An 18,867-nucleotide genomic window follows, 5' to 3' on the forward strand; every position below is an offset into this window, starting at 1 on the left:
TGGTTTTGGTTGAATGTAACTTCTACCTTATAGAGAAACTAATTGCTTGATTTCTTTTCAACAAAAATTCACCACAAAAGGTTTTATTCTTCTATTCCCCAAAAAAAACAGTTTTGCTGTTAATGTTACTCCCTGCATAATATTTGGATAATTTTACTTTAATATGCTCATATCTATCCATTATGGAAGTTTTTCATAAAATAACTTAAGTATCTTTTTGAATTATCATTATTCAAACTTAACTGGTAAACATTCTGATCTTACATTTCCTTTTGAAGATCTGGCAAGCAGTTGTATAACCTTTTGCATTGGTAATAGAAATGCAGGCTTTACAAAGAATCCCATATGACTAATGCCACCATTGTTCTACCTTTTTAAAAAATTTATGTTTTTAACAATCCACAGTCTGATAATCAATATATGAAAGGGAGGAATTCACCTTGTTTTTTGGAGTAAGGACATAGAAAAACAGAATATAAAGCCGTCTTCTATATATGTTTTACAATTTCTCAGCCAAATATTAATATCCTTAATAGTACAAGCAATGATTAGGTTTTGTAACCTGAAGGACCAAAGAACTTTAATAATTAATGGTTGTTTTTCCTTTTAGGAAAGAAGCCACAAGTCTTACCGACCCTTAACCGTATTGACATTTCGCTTAAATTATCTATTCAGTGAACTAAAACCCATGTCGTATCATCTCTTAAATATGATTTTTCATGCTGTGGTCAGTGTGATATTCCTTAAAGTCTGCAAACTTTTTCTGGATAATCAGAGTAGCATGATTGCTGCTCTGCTTTTTGCAGTGCACCCAATACACACAGAAGCAGTAAGTAAAACTGTAAATTGATTTTATTTAACTGTAAATTGATTTTTAAAAATTATTTTATCCTACAAATCCCATATCATGATTATACTATCACATGTTTGCTGGGAGCCATTAGCCAAGTAGGTATGACAATTTCCTTGCCAGCATATCCCCATGTTTCTTTAGTGGAAGGACTCATGGAAATAGGACATTTTGCAGCGACATTGCATGTAAGGTGACCTTGCTCAAGGACCAGGGCGGATCAGTGTTTAGGGTGTTCCCGGTTTAGGATAATCCAAGTTTAGGGCGTTCCCCATTTAGAATAGGGCGTATCCTGCTGCCTGAGTTCCCCTTGAGTTCTCACGGGATTCAGAATATATTTGGGAGACAGAAGCCCAAGTGGTGTGGATTTGGGCAGAGAACGTGGATTTCCCCAGAGCGTGTTTGTAGACAGCCGGTGTGAGATCAGGAATAAAGAATTGCTATTTGAATCTACAAAGCTGTGAGTGGCTCGTGATTTGTGCCCAGCCAGACTGTGGCACATGTTCAAGAAAAAAAATTAATCAGGATTTTAATCCAAGTATTTATAGACTGTTAAATTAGTATAGGTCTTAACTCCCTCAAGTACAAAATCTGCAAACTGCATCAACTTTTTACATTTAGAATAGTTTTGGAGCTATAACATTTATTCATTCAAGAATATATGATATGTCTAATCTCTTAACTTAAGTAATGTAGAGGTATAGTTCTTTTTCTTTGCTAATGGTTTTCTATCGATATTGATTTTAAATACAATTTGTCAACTTGACAATTTTGTATTTTAAAGGTTAGAAAATAGTAAGGCAAATTCAAGGGCTGAGAATACATCAAAGTAGCTGAACAGGCATCCTAACAAATGATGATACTCAGGAGCTTTATATTGCTGTTGCCATGTGTTTCAAAATCATGAGCCATCACTGCTATTGCCAGTATTATCCATCAGTCCCTTCCTACCAAGAAACACACAAGCTATTATTTCATTTTTCTTGGTTGCTTTAAAATTCCACATTTGCCTCCCAGCAAGAGCTAAGAATATTATGTTCAGTTGCTTTGTTACAAGTTTTCCTTCGAAGCAAAAGTTAATTTGTGTTTTAAAGGAAGATCATGTCTCTTCCATATAACTTCTTAAACCACATGGTATCTAGCCAAATAATTTTTCCATATGTTTACAAAAGGGATAGATTTGTTTTAAAATTTTATAGTGAGTTCAGAATGCTCCAAAGGAAAAGCTTTGAGAGTTTTATATACATATTTTTAAAGGGTCTTTTGAAAATTTATTGTCCTTTTATTTTGCAGATTTATTGACATATGGCTTACTAAGTTTATGATACCTTTGCTTTTAAAATGTTCATATTTTAAGTAAATATATAAAAAGTACTTAGCTAAAAAAGAGAATTTTTCTGAATGTTGTCCTTAAATTTGTAAGATATTATCAGTAAAAATATGCAGCATCTCTATACTAGTTTTACAACTTTCTGGGAATCTATAATTATTTCAAAGCAAGTTAAAATAATCATAAAAGAACTGTTAAAAAGGGTCACTGATTTCCATATATGGAAGATACATAAATTCACCATCTGAGGGCACTCAAAGAATGTTTACAAAACAGAAACATGCTTTTGAAGTGTTATGGGACTTTAGTTTCCAGCTTAAATGTTTGTTACTATTATATACAGTAAATTTTCAAGATATATTTCATTAATACAAACCCAACTCTTTCCCTTTTTAGGTAACTGGTGTCGTAGGAAGAGCAGAACTACTGTCATCTATCTTTTTTCTAGCAGCATTTTTGTCATATACCAAATCAAAAGGACCAGATAATACCATAGGTAAGTGCCTGACATTTGATTTTTATTTCTGTCACTATAAAACTGTATCAGATAAGTTTTATTTACTGCAAGTGCTTCTTATAAAATATTATTGCCACATTGGGTTTATCCGTGTGTATTGTTCTACCTTAGTACACATCGAAATACGAAGTATATAACATTGCAAATATTTTTTTTTAATTTATGTATATTTTGTGTTTTATCATGAGCCATTAGGTTCTATATTATCTAATATTGAAAACCAAATTATATCCTATAAAACTAGGATATAATTAGAATCAGGCCAAATTGTTTTGTTATTTGTTAAGAACAAAACAAAAAGGTACCAATGCTTCAGTTAGGCAACATTAAAAGCCTGCTAGAGTTTGACTTTTATTGTGTGTTGATTATAGTTCAGTTATTTATTGAGCCCCTACCATGTGTTCTTCTTTGGAATGTACTTTGTATATATTAGCTCAGTAGTCTTAATGATGCTTGGCATCGTTAGAAAAAAAAGTTCAGGCAATAAAAATGAATTTTTTTTTTTTTAAGAGCGCAGAAACTGAGGGCACGAAAAGGACTTCATGTAGAGTTTTTTTTTTTTTTTTAGTTGTCAGTGGCCTTTATCTTATTTATTTATTTATTTATTTATTTATTTATATGTGGTGCTTAGAATTGAACACAGTGCTTCACACATGCCAAGCAAGCGCTCTACCACTGAGCCACAACCCCAACCCCTTCATATAGTTGTCTTAACCTTTATTTGATTAAAGTTTTTTTTTCCTTAGTTCCTAGGGAATTTTCTCACTATTGTCCCAATATACTCATGATAAGCATCCTAATTTTGTGTGTTTGGAAAATAAGGTTAAAAAACAATTTAGCCAAACAACTTAGTAACTTTTAGATATGTGATATGAATAGATTTGCCTTTTACTGCTATGTATAATACCTTCTTGAAATAGCTTGAGTGACAGCATAGCATAGTGGTAAAAGTATGGACTTGAGAGTATGTTTTCAAATTCCAGTTTCACCATTTATTTACTAGCTCTATTTACTACTTTGGACAAATTACCTTTGTGCTTTAGTTTTCTCATTTGTAAAATGTGGTTAATAATAACTTTACCTATGCAGTCCATCATCCAGTAAGAGGTAGTTCAGCAATTAATATGGAATTATAAAACAGTTTTATTAAGTGCCTCTAAAACAAAGCATGAATGATAGAAAAAATTCTGTGATCTTTAATACCATGATCAGGCTTTTGCCTACTTTTCTAACTATGTATCCTGCTGTTCTTTCTAATAATTTTACTCAGTTCTTTTACTGATTTTTTTATTCTTCATAATTCTATTATTTTTTTCTAGTTATTTTGCCTTGTGAGTTCAAGCCCCGTGTTCTCCTAAAGTTATCAACCACTTGCCTATAGAAAATGCCAAGACTGCTGTGTTTCTATCCTGTGATTTTTGAAAAGTTGACAGGAATTAAAACCCAGGATGGAGAGTTCCAGGTTCTCCATACCACTGTTGGTACATATTACTAACAGTTCTATCAAATATTCCCTAAAGTCTCTTAAAAAGAATTAGCACAGAAAAGGAATAGTCAACCATCCCTCTGAATTTAAGAGGAACTACATGGAAGTTACTACCTAAGGGTAATTGGTCACTTTGCCTCCCCACTTTTTTTTGTATACAAGTTGTATCCCTCATCTATCCTCAGTTTTACTTATTTTTATCTTTTTTTTCCCCTCTTTAAATTTGTTTTTAACTGATATATAATAAAAAATTCAAAATATTAATGGAATACCATGTGCTATTTCAGTACACATATATATTGGGTGATTAGGTTAAACATACCTATATTGGGAAATGTTTATCATGTCTTTGTGGCTGAGCCACAACCCCAGCCCTGTACTTTTCTTGTTAGACAAAAATCCTTTTGTCTAGCTTGTTTAGATATGTGATACACATTGTTATCTGTAGGCACCCTACTGTGCAGTTTAACACAGTAGAACTTCTTGGGTCTATCTAACTGCTACACCTCCCCCGAGTCTCCTCAGCCATTAGTAACCACCATTTCTACTCTCAATTTCCATGAGACCAACTTTTTTATATTCCAGATATGAGTGATACTATGCAAAACTTGTCTTTCTCTGCCTGACTTATTTCATTTAGCATGATGATCTCAACTTCCATCCATGTTGTCACAAAATACAGAATTTCATTCTGTGTATGGCTAAATAATTTCCATTTTTTTGCATATATGTACCATGTTTTATCCATTCCTTAGTTCATGGGCGCTTAGTTTATTTCTACTTCTTGGCTCTTGTGAATAAACAGGGGAGCACACGTGTTTCTTATACTTACTGATTTTATTTTCTTTGGATATATACCTAGTACTAGATTGCTGGATCATAAGGTAGTTCCTTTTTTTTTCCATCTTATTTTCTTTTGATAATGTTATTTTTAATTTTTGAGGAGCCATCCATACTATTTTCCATAATGACTGTACTAATTTACATTTTTACCAATAGAATGTAAGGTTCCCTTTGCTCCACCTTCTTGCTGGCACTCATTATCTTTTGTGCTTTTCATAAAGGCCATTCTTCTTACTGGAGTGAGGTGATATTTCATTGTGATTTTTATTTGCATATGTGTGACAATTAGTGATGAACATCTTTTCATATGCTTGTTATCCATTTGTATGTCTTCTGAGAAATGTTTATTTAAAATCTGTCTTAAATGTTTTTTAGTGGGGCCTTTTTATTTCTGACTAATTTTAGAAATTCCTTATATATTCAATATATTAATCCCTTGTCAAGTTTGCAATGTGTAGTTTGCAAATGTTTATCTATTTTGCTTTTGTTACCTGTGCTTTTGGGTCTTGTCCAAAAAATCCTTACCCATTCCAATATCTTAATGCATTTCCCCATGTCTTCTTTTGGTAGTTTCATAATTTCAAGTCTTACATGTAATGTATTTTGATTTAATTTGGCTTTTGTAACTGATGAAAGAGAGGAGTTTAGTTTCATTCTTTTGCTTGTGTATACCAGTTTTCCTAGCACTGTTCACCATGCTTTTTGAAGACTTTTCTTTCTCCACTGTGATGTCTTAGCACCTTTGCTGAAAATCAGTAAACTGATGTAGAAGTGACCCATGACTTCTGGGCTCTATTTCGCTGCTGCACTGTCCTATGTTTCTTTTTTAATGCCAATATCATGCTGCTTTGATGATTATAGCTTTGTAGTATAAAGCCTCCTGCTTTGTTTTTGTTTGTTGTTGTTGTTTTAATCTACTCCTTACCACCATCAAGATTTCTGAAGTACAATATAATGAAAAGGAAAGGTGAAAGTAAACAAACAGATCTGTTAACCTCCTTTTTAGTTCACATTTTAAAACAATCCTCAACAGCTGTTTACCCAATTTAAATTAAACCATTTAAATCACGTGAAATATAAAAAAATTATTTGGATCTATTTTTTCATGAGCGCTCATCATATATGATATATGGACATACGTACATTCAAACATATAACACAAAACACAAGTGTGCACACATAATATAATACGTACAACATATAACATAATAGTAAAGGCCTTATAACTTTTTACAGGTGAAATCTCCATTGCAATGTTTAAAAACTCTATAGTCAAAAAAATATAACTGATCAGCAAAACATTAACCTAGGTCTGTATGAGCTCAAAAAACAAAATAGAACTTCATGATATGGGAAAGGGCAATAATAAAATAGATATTGAAAAAAGCATTCTGGTTCTGTCGCAGATGTAAGAATAACCAAACTGGAGTTCTGGATATCAGCTGTTATTTATTTGAGATTTTATCTCTGCAATTCCCACTAACCAATGTAGCTGCAGATTTCTGTAATGAAGAAGCAGATAATGATCCACTCCAAGGAGTAAGGAGAGACTTGGAGACAAATTTTTAAAAATTTCTCTTACATTCTACTTTAAATGCAGTCCCTAGTAATACCCACACAAGCATACATATTGAAGATAACCCCAAAGGCCTGAGAGTTTTATTTTTTAAATATGAAAACCACCTTTCCCTCTACTGAATCTTTTCCTGGGGTTGATGTGGGAGACCAACCTTAGACGTAATTGAGTCACACTCCCCGGCTGGGTGCTGAGATGCTCAGTCAGAAATGTGGCAGAGCTTTCCCCACCCTTCTTGGGTTCGAGGGTCGGTGTCTCATGCATAGGTGTGTCTTGCTACCGCCTCCCATGGGTGAAGCTATGCTCACCTGTTCCTTTGTAATATAATCCCTTGTCCTGTTCAGGATAGAATCTTCCGTGGAAGTGCCTTGTGTGTGTCTCCTTCTCTTACTGTGCCCTTGGGTGTGGCCTACCCAGGTGTCAGTCAACCTGCTGACAGTGGACATCATAAAGATAGACTCAGCCCCCTGAAACCTGACCCCTTACCTCGTTTAAATGGCTTTTCAATAACCCATTTGACCAAAATGAAAACAAATTCGTGTTGCTTTCGATACCTTTGCCTTTCTTCCAGGTGGATGACACACACCTGTAATGCTAGCCACTTGGGAGGCTAAGACAGAAGGACTGAAGCCTGGGCAATTTAGAGAGACCCTGGCATAAAATTTTTAAAGATTTTAAAAGAGTTGGTGATGTACCTCAGATGTAGAGCATACCTGAATTCAGTCCCATTGCCAGAAAAAAAAAATTAAATTAAGAAAATAAATAAGCAAAATTAGTATTCCTCATAATACCCATTTCTAATCTAAAAACATGTACTTTTTAAAAAATTTAATATTCTTATTAATTGTTGATGAATCTTTTATCTATTTATTTATATGTGGTGCTGACAATTCAACCTAGTGCCTCAAACATGCTAGGCAGATGGTCTACCACTGAGCCACAACCCCAGCCCTGTACTTTTCTTGTTATTGTTTGTTCTCTAACTATACAATGGTAAACTACTCCTTCTGAGTATGTAATTTTTTCCCCCAATTTTTACTATTTTCTAGAATAATGGCTCCTTAGATGCAGTAGATCTTCTGTACATATTTGTTAAATAAATGAGCAAGTAGATGAATTATTTCAGATTCTAATTGAAAGGATACTAAAGCCTTCTTTGGACCTCTACCCTTTCAACTCCTTAGTTGGTACTTAGTACTCTGCAGTAAATAATTTAACTTCTGAGGCCACAGAAAGCTTCATTACCATATTTGTATTATGCATTCTGTCTAGTATACATTAAACCTGTGTAAAGGTTTTCAATTTGTAGTAATTCAAATAACTTCAAATTCTAATTATTCATGTCCAACCCCTTTTTGTAAACACAAATTAGTCTCCGTGATTTTGCATTTACTTTTCTTTTTTTCCTTTGCATTTACTTTTGAGGTTTTGGCTCAAATGTTTCATCAAACATTGTCAGTAGCATTACTCATCTTTTCCAGTCCTTTTTATTTCCCTTTACTGTTTTTTTCTATTTACTTTCTTCTTTTCTCTATAACAGTTTACTATATTGTTATTATGTGTGTTATGTATTATTCATGTCATTACTTTTGATTGTAATTTCTCTTACCTCATGCCCTGGAAATGTAATAGATATTTAAAATGAGTAATTTAATAGAGGATAGCTGAAGCTACGTATAAACTATTTAATATTTTTAAATACCTACTTTCAATGCCATTATTTTCCACAAATTTTTAATGCATACGTAGCCCTTCTGTCTTACCTGCTCTGCATCACTCATTGGCCAAGCTTATTCTTATTTCTACTCCTTTATTCATACATCCTCTTTACCAGTTTTTCTCTTTTATATATATTCTTCAATATTCAGCTTTACGTTCATCTTTTTTATGAGAAATCTTCTATTGATTTCTTTCCTTTATGAATTTTGAGTTGAATGTAACGCTATACTTTAGACCTTGATATAATCAGTAACATTGGTATTGATGATTTTGGCCTAATGAGAATATGAGTTTGTCTTGTATTATAAATATTATACTTAGTGTCTTAAGGGTTTGGTTTGGTTTGGGTTTGATTTGGGGAGGAGGGTGCCAGGGATTGAGCTCAGGGGCACTGGACCAATAAGCCACATCCCCAGCTCTATTTTGCATTTTATTTAGAGACAGGGTCTCCCTGAGCTTGCTTAGCACTTTGCTTTTGCTGAGAGCCTTGCTTTGAACTCTTGATCCTCCTGCCTCTGCCTCCCAAGCCACTGGGATTAGAGGCATGCCCAGCCAATATCTTCAGTTTTGGGGGTTTCATTTGTTTTTTTGTTGTTTTCCCTTTGAATAATTCTAGTCTGTAGAGTACATTCAAGCTTAAAACAATTTCACAAATAGATATATTTCTGAATTACGTTCTATACCAAAAGAAAATATATTAGATTCATGAATTATGTTCCTGTTCATACCTGGAGTTAATGTTTTTTATGGGTAAAAACTGAAGTTATACAATCATACTAACACTTTCAAACTGGAAAATAGTGGCATGTCATGTTTTCATATAAGAAGACTGAAGTTTAGAAAAGTTGTTCAAAAAGCAGTTAATAGTTGATACAGAATTAACCTTCATAGTTCATTGCTCTTTAATCACATTATTACTAAATAGCACATTCACTTAAAGATGAAGTATGTTTTCTATTTAAACAAAACATAGGTATATTCTATTGTATATTTTTAAAGAATGGTATTGATTTAAATGTTTATTAACCTGCTTCATTTACATTTTTATAATCCTTTTTTTGTGAGACTGACCTGACAGTTTTTTAAGTTTTTATTAGATATAAAAAAGTATATAGATACTTTATTGTAATTCCCAGGAATTTATATGTTTTTTATTTTTATTTATTTATTTATTTTTGAATCACATCGGTTACAAATCCACATTTTTACCTATTGCCATACTAGTAACTGTTGTATTCTGCTATCTTTCCTATCCTCTACTATCTCTCCCCTCCCCTCCCGTCTTCTCTCTCTACCCCATCTGCTGTCCCTGTTTAATGTTAATCTTTTTCTCATGCTCTTCCTCCCTGCTCTGTTTTTAGTTGCTCTCCTTATATCAAAGAAGACATTTGGCATTTGTTTTTTAGGGATTGGCTAGCTTCACTTAGCATAATCTGCTCTACTGCCATCCATTTCCCTGCAAATTCCATGATTTTGTCATTTTTTAGTGCTGAGTAATACTCCATTGTGTATAAATGCCACATTTTTTAATCCATTCATCTATTGAAGGGCATCTGGGTTGGTTCCACAGTCTAGCTATTGTGAATTGTGCTGCTATGAACATTGATGTAGCGGTATCCTTATAGTACACTCTTTTAAGATCTTCAGGGAATAGTCTGAGAAGGGCAATAGCTGGGTCAAATGGTGGTTCCATTCCCAGCTTTCCCAGGAATCTCCATACTGCTTTCCAAATTGGCTGCACCAATTTGCAGTCCCACCAGCAATGTACAAGTGTACCCTTTTCCCCACATCCTTGCCAGCACTTGTTGTTGTTTGACTTCATAATGGCTGCCAATCTTACTGGAGTGAGATGGTATCTTAGGGTGGTTTTGATTTGCATTTGTCTGACTGCTAGAGATGGTGAGCATTTTTTCATGTACTTGTTGATTGATTATATGTCCTCCTCTGAGAAGTGTCTGTTCAGGTCCTTGGCCCATTTGTTGATTGGGTTATTTGTTATCTTATTGTCTAATTTTTTGAGTTCTTTGTATACTCTGGATATTAGGGCTCTATCTGAAGTGTGAGGAGTAAAGATTTGTTCCCAGGATGTAGGCTCTCTATTTACCTCTCTTATTGTTTCTCTTGCTGAGAAAATCTTTTTAGTTTGATCAACTCCCATTTGTTGATTCTTGTTATTAACTCTTGTGCTAAGGGTGTCTTGTTAAGGAATTTGGAGCCCGACCCCACAATATGTAGATCGGAGCCAACTTTTTCTTCTATCAGACGCAGAGTCTCTGATTTGATATCAAGCTCCTTGATCCATTTTAAGTTAACTTTTGTGCATGGCGAGAGAAAGGGATTCAGTTTCATTTTGTTGCATATGGATTTCCAGTTTTCCCAGCACCATTTGTTGAAGATGCTATCCTTCCTCCATTGCATGCTTTTAGTCCCTTTATCGAATATAAGATAGTTGTAATTTTGTGGATTGGTTTCTGTGTCCTCTGTTCTGTACCATTGGTCCACCCGCCTGTTTTGGCACCAGTACCATGCTGTTTTTGTTACTATTGCTCTGTAGTACAGTTTGAAATCTGGTATCACTATACCTCCTGATTCACACTTCCTGCTTAGAATTGCTTTTGCTATTCTGGGTCTTTTATTTTTCCATATGAATTTCATGATTGCTTTATCTATTTCTACAAGAAATGCCGTTGGGATTTTGATTGGCATTGCATTGACCCTATAGAGAACTTTTGGTAATATCGCCATTTTGATGATGTTAGTTCTGCCTATCCATGAACAGGGTATATTTTTCCATCTTCTAAGATCTTCTTCTATTTCTTTCTTTAGGGTTCTGTAGGTTTTCATTTTATAAATCTTTCACCTCTTTTGTTAGGTTGATTCCCAAGTATTTTATTTTATTTTATTTTTTTGAGGATATTGTGAATGGGGTGGTTTTCCTCATTTCCAGTTCAGAAGTTTTGTCGCTGATATACAGGAATGCCTTTGATTTATGCGTGTTGATTTTATATCCTGCCACTTTACTGAATTCATTTATTAGCTCTAGTAGTTTCTTTGTAGACCCTTTTGGACCTTCTAGGTATAGGATCATATCATCCGCAAATAGTGATAATTTAAGTTCTTCTTTTCCTATCTTAATGCCTTTAATTTCTTTTGTCTGTCTAATTGCTCTGGCCAGTATTTCGAGAACTATATTGAATAGAAGTGGTGAGAGAGGGCATCCCTGTCTTATTCCAGATTTTAGAGGTAATGCCTTCAGTTTTTCACCATTTAGAATGATGCTAGCCTGAGGCTTAGCATATATAGCTTTTACAGTATTGAGGTAAGTTCCTGTTATCCCTAGTTTTTCTAATGTTTTGAACATAAAGGGATGCTGTACTTTGTCGAATGCTTTTTCTGCGTCTTTCGAGATGATCATATGGTTCTTATCTTTAAGTCTCTTAATGTGGTGAATAACGTTTATTGATTTCCGTATATTGAACCAGCCTTGCATCCCAGGGATGAATCCTACTTGATCATGGTGCACAATCTTTTTGATATGTTTTTGTATCCGAGTTGCCAGAATTTTATTGAGGATTTTTGCATCTAAATTCATTAGGGATATTGGTCTGTAGTTTTCTTTCTTTGAGGTGTCTTTATCTGGTTTGGGAATCAGGGTAGTATTGGCCTCATAGAAAGAATTTGGAAGTTCTCCCTCTTTTTCTATCTCCTGAATTAGATTGTAGAGTATTGGTATTAGTTCTTCTTTAAACTTCTTGTAAAACTCTGCTGTATATCCATCCGGTCCTGGGCTTTTCTTGGTTGATAGTCTTTTGATGGCTTCTTCTATTTCCTCACTTGATATTGGTCTGTTTAGGTTGTTTATGTCATCCTGACTCAATCTAGGTACTTCATATATCTTAAGGAATTTATCGATGCCTTCACTATCTTCTATTTTATTAGAGTATAGGGTTTCAAAATAATTTTTAATTATCTTCTGTATTTCTGAATTGTCTGTTGTGATATTGCCTTTTTCATCCTGTAAGCTAGTAATTTGGGTTCTGTCTCTTCTTCTCTTTGTTAGCATGGCTAGTGGTCTATCAATGTTATTTATTTTTTCAAAGAACTAACTTTTAGTTTTGTCAATTTTTTTGATTGTTTCTTTTGTTTCGATTTCATTGATTTCAGCTCTAATTTTAATTATTTCTTGCCTTCTACTGTATTTGCTGCTGATTTGTTCTTCTTTTTCTAAGGCTTCGAGGTGTAGTGTGAGGTCATTTATTTGTTGGCTTTTCCTTCTTTTAAAGAATGAACTCTATGAAATGAATTTTCCTCTTAGTACTGCTTTCATAGTGTCCCAAAGATTTCGATATGTTGTGTCTGAGTTTTCGTCTTGAGTTTTCTTTCTTCTAATTGCTCTGGCCACTGTTTCGAGAACTATGTTGAACGGAAGTGGTGAGAGAGGGCATCCCTGTCTTGTTCCAGATTTTAGAGGGAATGTGCCAAGGATGTTTTGAAGAACTGGTTGTCTAGCTGCAAATTCTTTTAACTTTTGTTTTTCGTGGAAGATTTTTGTTTCATCTTCAATCCTGAAGCTTAATTTTGCTGGATACATGATTCTTGGTTGGAACCCTTTTTCTTTCCGCGTTTGAAATTTGTTTTTCCAGGATCTTCTAGCTTTCAGAGTCTGTGTTGAAAGATCAGCAGTTATCCTGATTGGTTTACCCCTAAATGTAATCTGCTTCCTCTCTCTTGTGGCTTTTAAGATTCTCTCCTTATTCTGTATGTTGGGCATCTTCATTATTATGTGTCTTGGTGTGGATCTCTTATGATTTTGTACATTCGGTGTCCTGTAGGCTTCTAGTATTTGGATTTCTTTTTCATTCTTTAAGTCTGGGAAGTTTTCTAGTATTATTTCATTGAATAGATTGCTCATTCCCTTGGTTTGGACCTCTATACCCTCTTGTATCCCAATCACTCTTAGGTTTGGTTTCTTTATGTTATCCCCTTAAATCTTGGGATGTTCTGCTCATGATTTTTTCACATTCTGGCTGAGCTGCCAATGTTCTTTTCAAGTTGAAAAACTTTGTCTTCGTTGTCTGAAGTTCTGTCTTCTAAGTGTTCTACTCTGCTGGTAATAGTCTCATTTGACTTTTTAATTTGGTTTATTGTTTCCTGCATTTCCAGGACTTCTGTTTGTTTGTTTTTTATATCCTGTATCTCCCTATAGAGTTGATCTTTTGCTTCTTGGATTTGTTTATGTAATTCATTGTCAATGTGATTTTTCATTGTCTGAATTTGCTGTATAATGTCTTCCTTGAGACTCCAGATCATCTGAAGCATGTATATCCTGAACTCTTTGTCTGACATTCCATCAGCTGCAGATATTACCTCATCTAATGTCGAATTGACCTGTATTGTTTGTGGTCCTTTCTTTCCTTGTCTTTTCATACTGCTTATGATTCTTTCTAGCTTTGTTTAACTGTTGTGTTCATGTTTTTCCCCTTATATATTTGTATTGTTCTTGTATAGCTCCAAAATCCCTCTTTTGCGGAAAAAGAGAACTGTTAATAGTTCCCAATATCAACAGTGCATTATCTAAGCACAAGTTTTCATTATTAATACATTTATAGTTAGATTCTAAGTCTATAGATATTGGTTTTAATTATTACTTAAGAATATATTCATTAGTTTCATAAAAGGCATACCATATCTGGTGGCATATAGAAAACTTAATTTCACACGAAGGATGTTATACTTAGAGGGAAAGGAGTGAGGGTATGAGGTTAAACTAACTTAGCACCTTTGGAGAATTCTAACCAATAGACTGGTAATTTGTGGAAAAATGTGTAGACTCAACCTTCTATCTGTATTTAGATAGTTACCCTATGTATAAGAGAGCAAAAGTTAGGAGATTGAAAGTGGGATAGAGAGAATACGAATTAAAAAAAAGAAAAAAAATAACAAGGAAGAAAAGAGAAATAAGAGAGAAGGAAAAGGAAAGTAAGATAGAAATAAACAAAAAAAATGGGGGAAGGTGGGGTATATTCAATTCCTCTATATTATATTACTTTGGTAATTCGGTTGTTCATGCACAGTTCTTGGTTTCACATATGTTGAAGTTGTGGAAGAGAGAGAAGAAAAGAAAAGAGAGAAAGAAAGAGAAAAAAAAAGTCTCTCAGAACACTATTTTCCTTGCTTCCAGTAGGTGGCGTTGTCTATTCCTAGCTTGAGCCTCTGTATTCAGGGTGGTGGGTATAGCCAGTGTGAAAGGAAATGAGCTTCCACCTGTATCTTCCCTACTCGAGTCTCTGAGGTAGAAACCAGGTGCCTGTACAGTTGTTGTTTTGCATTGATAGCTACAACCCCCAAAAGCTTGTGGGAAATATTTTGAGTTATCGTAGCTAAGGGTTGGGGAGTTGGAAACCAGGTACCTGGGCAGTCGCAAAACTGTGCTGGTAGCCACACCCCCTTTGATGTGTTTTAAGGGTTGATGGGCTTCCTCCGGACTAGCACACGGGCAGGGCCGAGCTTCCTCCTCCTGTCTGGCTTGGCGCTGGGCGGCTTCCTCCTCCAGTCTGGCTTGGCTGGCGCCCTTGTCTGTTTTTTAGATTGATACATTTGTCTAAATTTATCATTCTGCCTTTGTTTTAAAAATTAGTACTTGATTGGCTTATTTTCATCTACACAGAAATTTTTAGTTAAAATTACACATCTTGATAAATCTTCAAAATTGCAAGATTTAAATACATTTTAAAATGTGAAGTATTAACCAATAGGAAATAACAAAAATGTTGATATGAAATCACAAGTAAAGTTTAAAGTATCTTTGTATGATATTATAAAATTATTTCATTTAGTTTTTTTTTTTTTATTTATTGTTCTGTTCTTAAATCGCAGCTTGGACTCCAATTGCACTGACAGTGTTTTTAGTGGCTGTTGCAACACTGTGTAAAGAACAAGGAATAACAGTTGTGGGGATTTGTTGTGTGTATGAAGTATTTATTGCCCAGGGGGTAAGGAAAATAAACTTTCTTATTGCAATCTTTTATCCTAGTTGAATCAGATTTTTATAACCTTATTTTTTATATATATAATTACATAAATCAGTTTGCTTACCAATAATGATATCAAAAATTTGCAAAAGAAATTCTTTAAAGAAATCAGTGGTAAAGTATAGTAATACTGTTATGGTATAATTTATAATTTATTATTGGATAAGAGTATTGGGCTCAATTTTGTTCATTATCAGTTCCACAAATTGTTCCATGTTGACTTTATATTTATACTTAATTTTTTATCTAATCTTGCATTTAGAAAGTACTGTTATTTAAAACATTATTTAAAACATATTGTTATTATTTAAACTTTTTTTCTTTTTCAGTATACTTTTCCATTATTATGTAGTACTGCTGGACAGTTTCTCCGTGGAAAGGGTAGCATTCCATTTTCTATGCTGCAGACACTAATAAAACTCATTGTCTTGATGTTCAGTACGTTATTGCTTGTTGTGATTAGAGTCCAGGTTATTCAGTCCCAACTTCCAGTGTTTACAAGGTATGAAATTCTGGTTCTTTTTTATTTTTAATCATTTTGCCTTTTTAACTTTGGACTTTAAGTGATCATAAATGTTTGGGAAAGTCTGATTTACACTGAATTTTTTTAGCAGTTTTATTGAGGTATAGTCTATATACTTTTAAAACTGCAGATCATGTTTAAAATATACAAATTCATTAGTTCTGTCATACTTGTACATCCAAGAAACCACCACATCAAGGATAATGACCCACAAATTAGTTAAGTATTAAGGTTAAAGTGGAGTCTTCTCTATCCTTAGTGATTTTTGTTTAACAGTTGTTGAGAGAAGAATATTGAGATCTCTACTGTAATTGTAGATTTGTCTTATTGCAGTTTTTTCAATTTTGTTTCATGTGTTTTTTAAGCTCTGTTTTTAAGCGCATAAATGCTTAGGATTTCCACATCATCTTGATGAGTTAATATCTTTATCATTATTAAATGAGCTTCATTGCTAGTAATAGTCTTTACGTAAACATTCACTCTGTCTTATATTAGTTTGTCACTCCAGCTGGGCACAAAGGCACACACCTGTAATTGCAGCAACCTGGGAGACTCAGGCAGGAGGATGACAAGTTTCAGGCCCGCCTTGGCAATTTAGTGAGAAACTATTTCAACATAAAAAAAAAAGTACTAAGGATGTATGTGGCTTAGTGGTAGAGCTACCTACTGAGGAAAAAAAATTGTCATGCCAGCTCTCCTTTATTAGTGTTATATAATACATATATTTCCATCTTTTTTCTTTTTATCTATCTCTCCCTCCCCTCGTATACATATGTTTTATATCTACACATATTTTGTGTGTGTGTGTGTTTTGCTTTTTGGGGGTGGTTGGATGTTTGAACCCAGGGACACTTTATTGCAATCTACATCTTCTGCCCTTTTTACCATTTATTTTGAGACAGGGTCTCACTAAGTTACTTAGTGAGTTGCTAAGGTTGGACCCAAATTTGCAATTCTCCTGCCTTAGCCTTCTGAGTCAGGAATTGCAGGCTTGTGCCACCAATCCTGGCTGCTTTTATATTTTAAAATAATTTCTTGTAGGTTATATATAATTGGGTCTTAATCATTGTTTTTTGTTTGATTCGATAATCTGAGGTGTTTAAAATGAAATATTTGGTCCATTTATATTTAATATAATTATCGATACATTGGATGTAAATCTTCTACCTTAATTGTTTTCTCTTTTTCTCATCTGTTTGTTTCCTTTTTACTTTCCCATCTTCCTTAGAACTTTCCCTTTGTGCTGTTTGTGTATATTTCCCTTGAGCATACATTTTAATGCATTGTTGTTTCATTTGCTTTAGATGCTTATCTTTAAGCATTTCAGTGATAAAAGTCTTTTATATTATTAACTCATGAAATTATTTTTTTCCCAGGGCTCTGCATTCTGTTAGTGACATTTTTCCTTATCATGAAAGACTTGCACATTTCTTGGTATGCAGCAATAATTCTGTTAGCTTTTATATCTAAAGATGTATTTATTTTATCTTTTTTAAAAAATCTTTTTATTTTTTTAGTTGTAGATGGACACAATACCTTTACTTTATTCATTAATTTTATGTGGTGCTGAGAATTGAAACTGGTGCCTCACACGTGCTAGGCAAGCACTCTACCACTAAGCTACAACCCCAGCCTGAGTGGAGAATACTACACTTGCTATTTCTCATTCAGTATTCTAAAAATATTGCCCTACATCTTTTGGCTTACATTTTCAGTAAGAAATCCTTTCTCATCCTGTATCTTTAGCCTTCTGTAACATTTATTATTATTATGTCATGTTAATGGGGGGGGTACGGCTGGAAGGTGTTTTGCGTGCACGCGTGTGTATGTGTGTGTGTGTGTATCTGTTGTTAATTTCATCTAGTTATTTTTCATCTTAGAAACTGTTTTCATCTCTAGAAGGAAGTCTTGATTCAAATTTTTTTAATGTCTTTCATATGTCTACATAATCTATTTTGTTTTATTATCCTTCAATACTTTTTCTGTGATCCATGCCATTTTGATCAATTTATATTGAATAAATTTTCTTCTCATTGTGACTTTTATTTTTTTGCTTCTTTGCATGTCTGGTAAATTTTGAATAGATGCCATATATTAATTGTATCTTCATGTATTTCCATATAAATATTTTTGAGCTTTGTTCTGGGATACATGTAAGTTATAAAAAATGTTTTATCTTCTAGTCTTACTTTTAAACTCTTAGTGGGACCACAGCAGGCTTTAGAATCAGCTAAATTTGCACGTTAACATCTTTCTAACTTATACCAATGACTGAATTACGAAGATTTCACATGGGTGCTGAGGGCATTCCTTCCTCTGTATAATTTTATGGGACTTTCATTTCTCGTCCTGTTTCTTTATCCTTTTTCAAAATGTTCTTTCCCATTAGTTTTCCTAAGATCATTTTAACAGTCACAAAGTAAATGGCCTAAAACAATAGAAATGTATTCCCTCACAGTTCAGGAAGCCATACGTCCAAAATTAAGATGTTGGCACAATTGGTTTCTTGAGGAGGCACTGAGGAAGAATATATTTCATGCCTCTCTCCCACCTTCTGCTGATTGCTGACAAGCTTCAACATTCCTTGATTTTGTAGCTGTATCACTCTAATCTATTCTGTCTTTACATGGCTTTCTTTCCCATGTATATCTATCTTCTCCTTTTTGTATAAGGTCATGGTCATTGGATTTAGGGCCTACTCTAATATGTCCTCATCTTAACTAATTACTTTGGCAAACTCCACACCCCAAAAAAAAGCCATAGTCTAAAGTTTTAGATCGACATGCATTTGGGGGAGACATGATTCAGTCCACTAACCTTAGACAGTTCTTCTCATCTATATTCAAGCAGGAACTCCTCAATACTGAAAGATAGTGGGGCCGCTCTGCAGTCTCTTAAGTTTTCTTATCATTTTTCTTCTCTCTGATATTCTACCCAACTAACTATAGACCCCTGAGCTCCTCAGGCTTCTGGTGTTTGAAGCTCCATCTTC

At 34.0% G+C, this 18,867-nt stretch overlaps 1 protein-coding gene across 2 annotated transcripts in view; it reads left to right on the forward strand.

Moving 5' to 3' along the window:
* The window catches only part of Tmtc3 (transmembrane O-mannosyltransferase targeting cadherins 3), a 53,983-nt gene that overhangs the window by 8,309 nt on the left and 26,807 nt on the right, over positions 1-18,867 (forward strand). For both annotated transcript variants that reach the window (XM_076854918.1, XM_076854917.1), the window contains exons 3-6: positions 611-829; positions 2,577-2,676; positions 15,198-15,313; positions 15,682-15,854. In XM_076854918.1, coding sequence (XP_076711033.1) covers positions 611-829; positions 2,577-2,676; positions 15,198-15,313; positions 15,682-15,854 — 608 coding nt within the window. The remainder of the gene's footprint in view (positions 1-610; positions 830-2,576; positions 2,677-15,197; positions 15,314-15,681; positions 15,855-18,867) is intronic.

The sequence above is a fragment of the Callospermophilus lateralis genome, chromosome 4 (assembly GCF_048772815.1).
Source record: "Callospermophilus lateralis isolate mCalLat2 chromosome 4, mCalLat2.hap1, whole genome shotgun sequence".
Lineage (NCBI taxonomy): Eukaryota > Metazoa > Chordata > Mammalia > Rodentia > Sciuridae > Callospermophilus > Callospermophilus lateralis.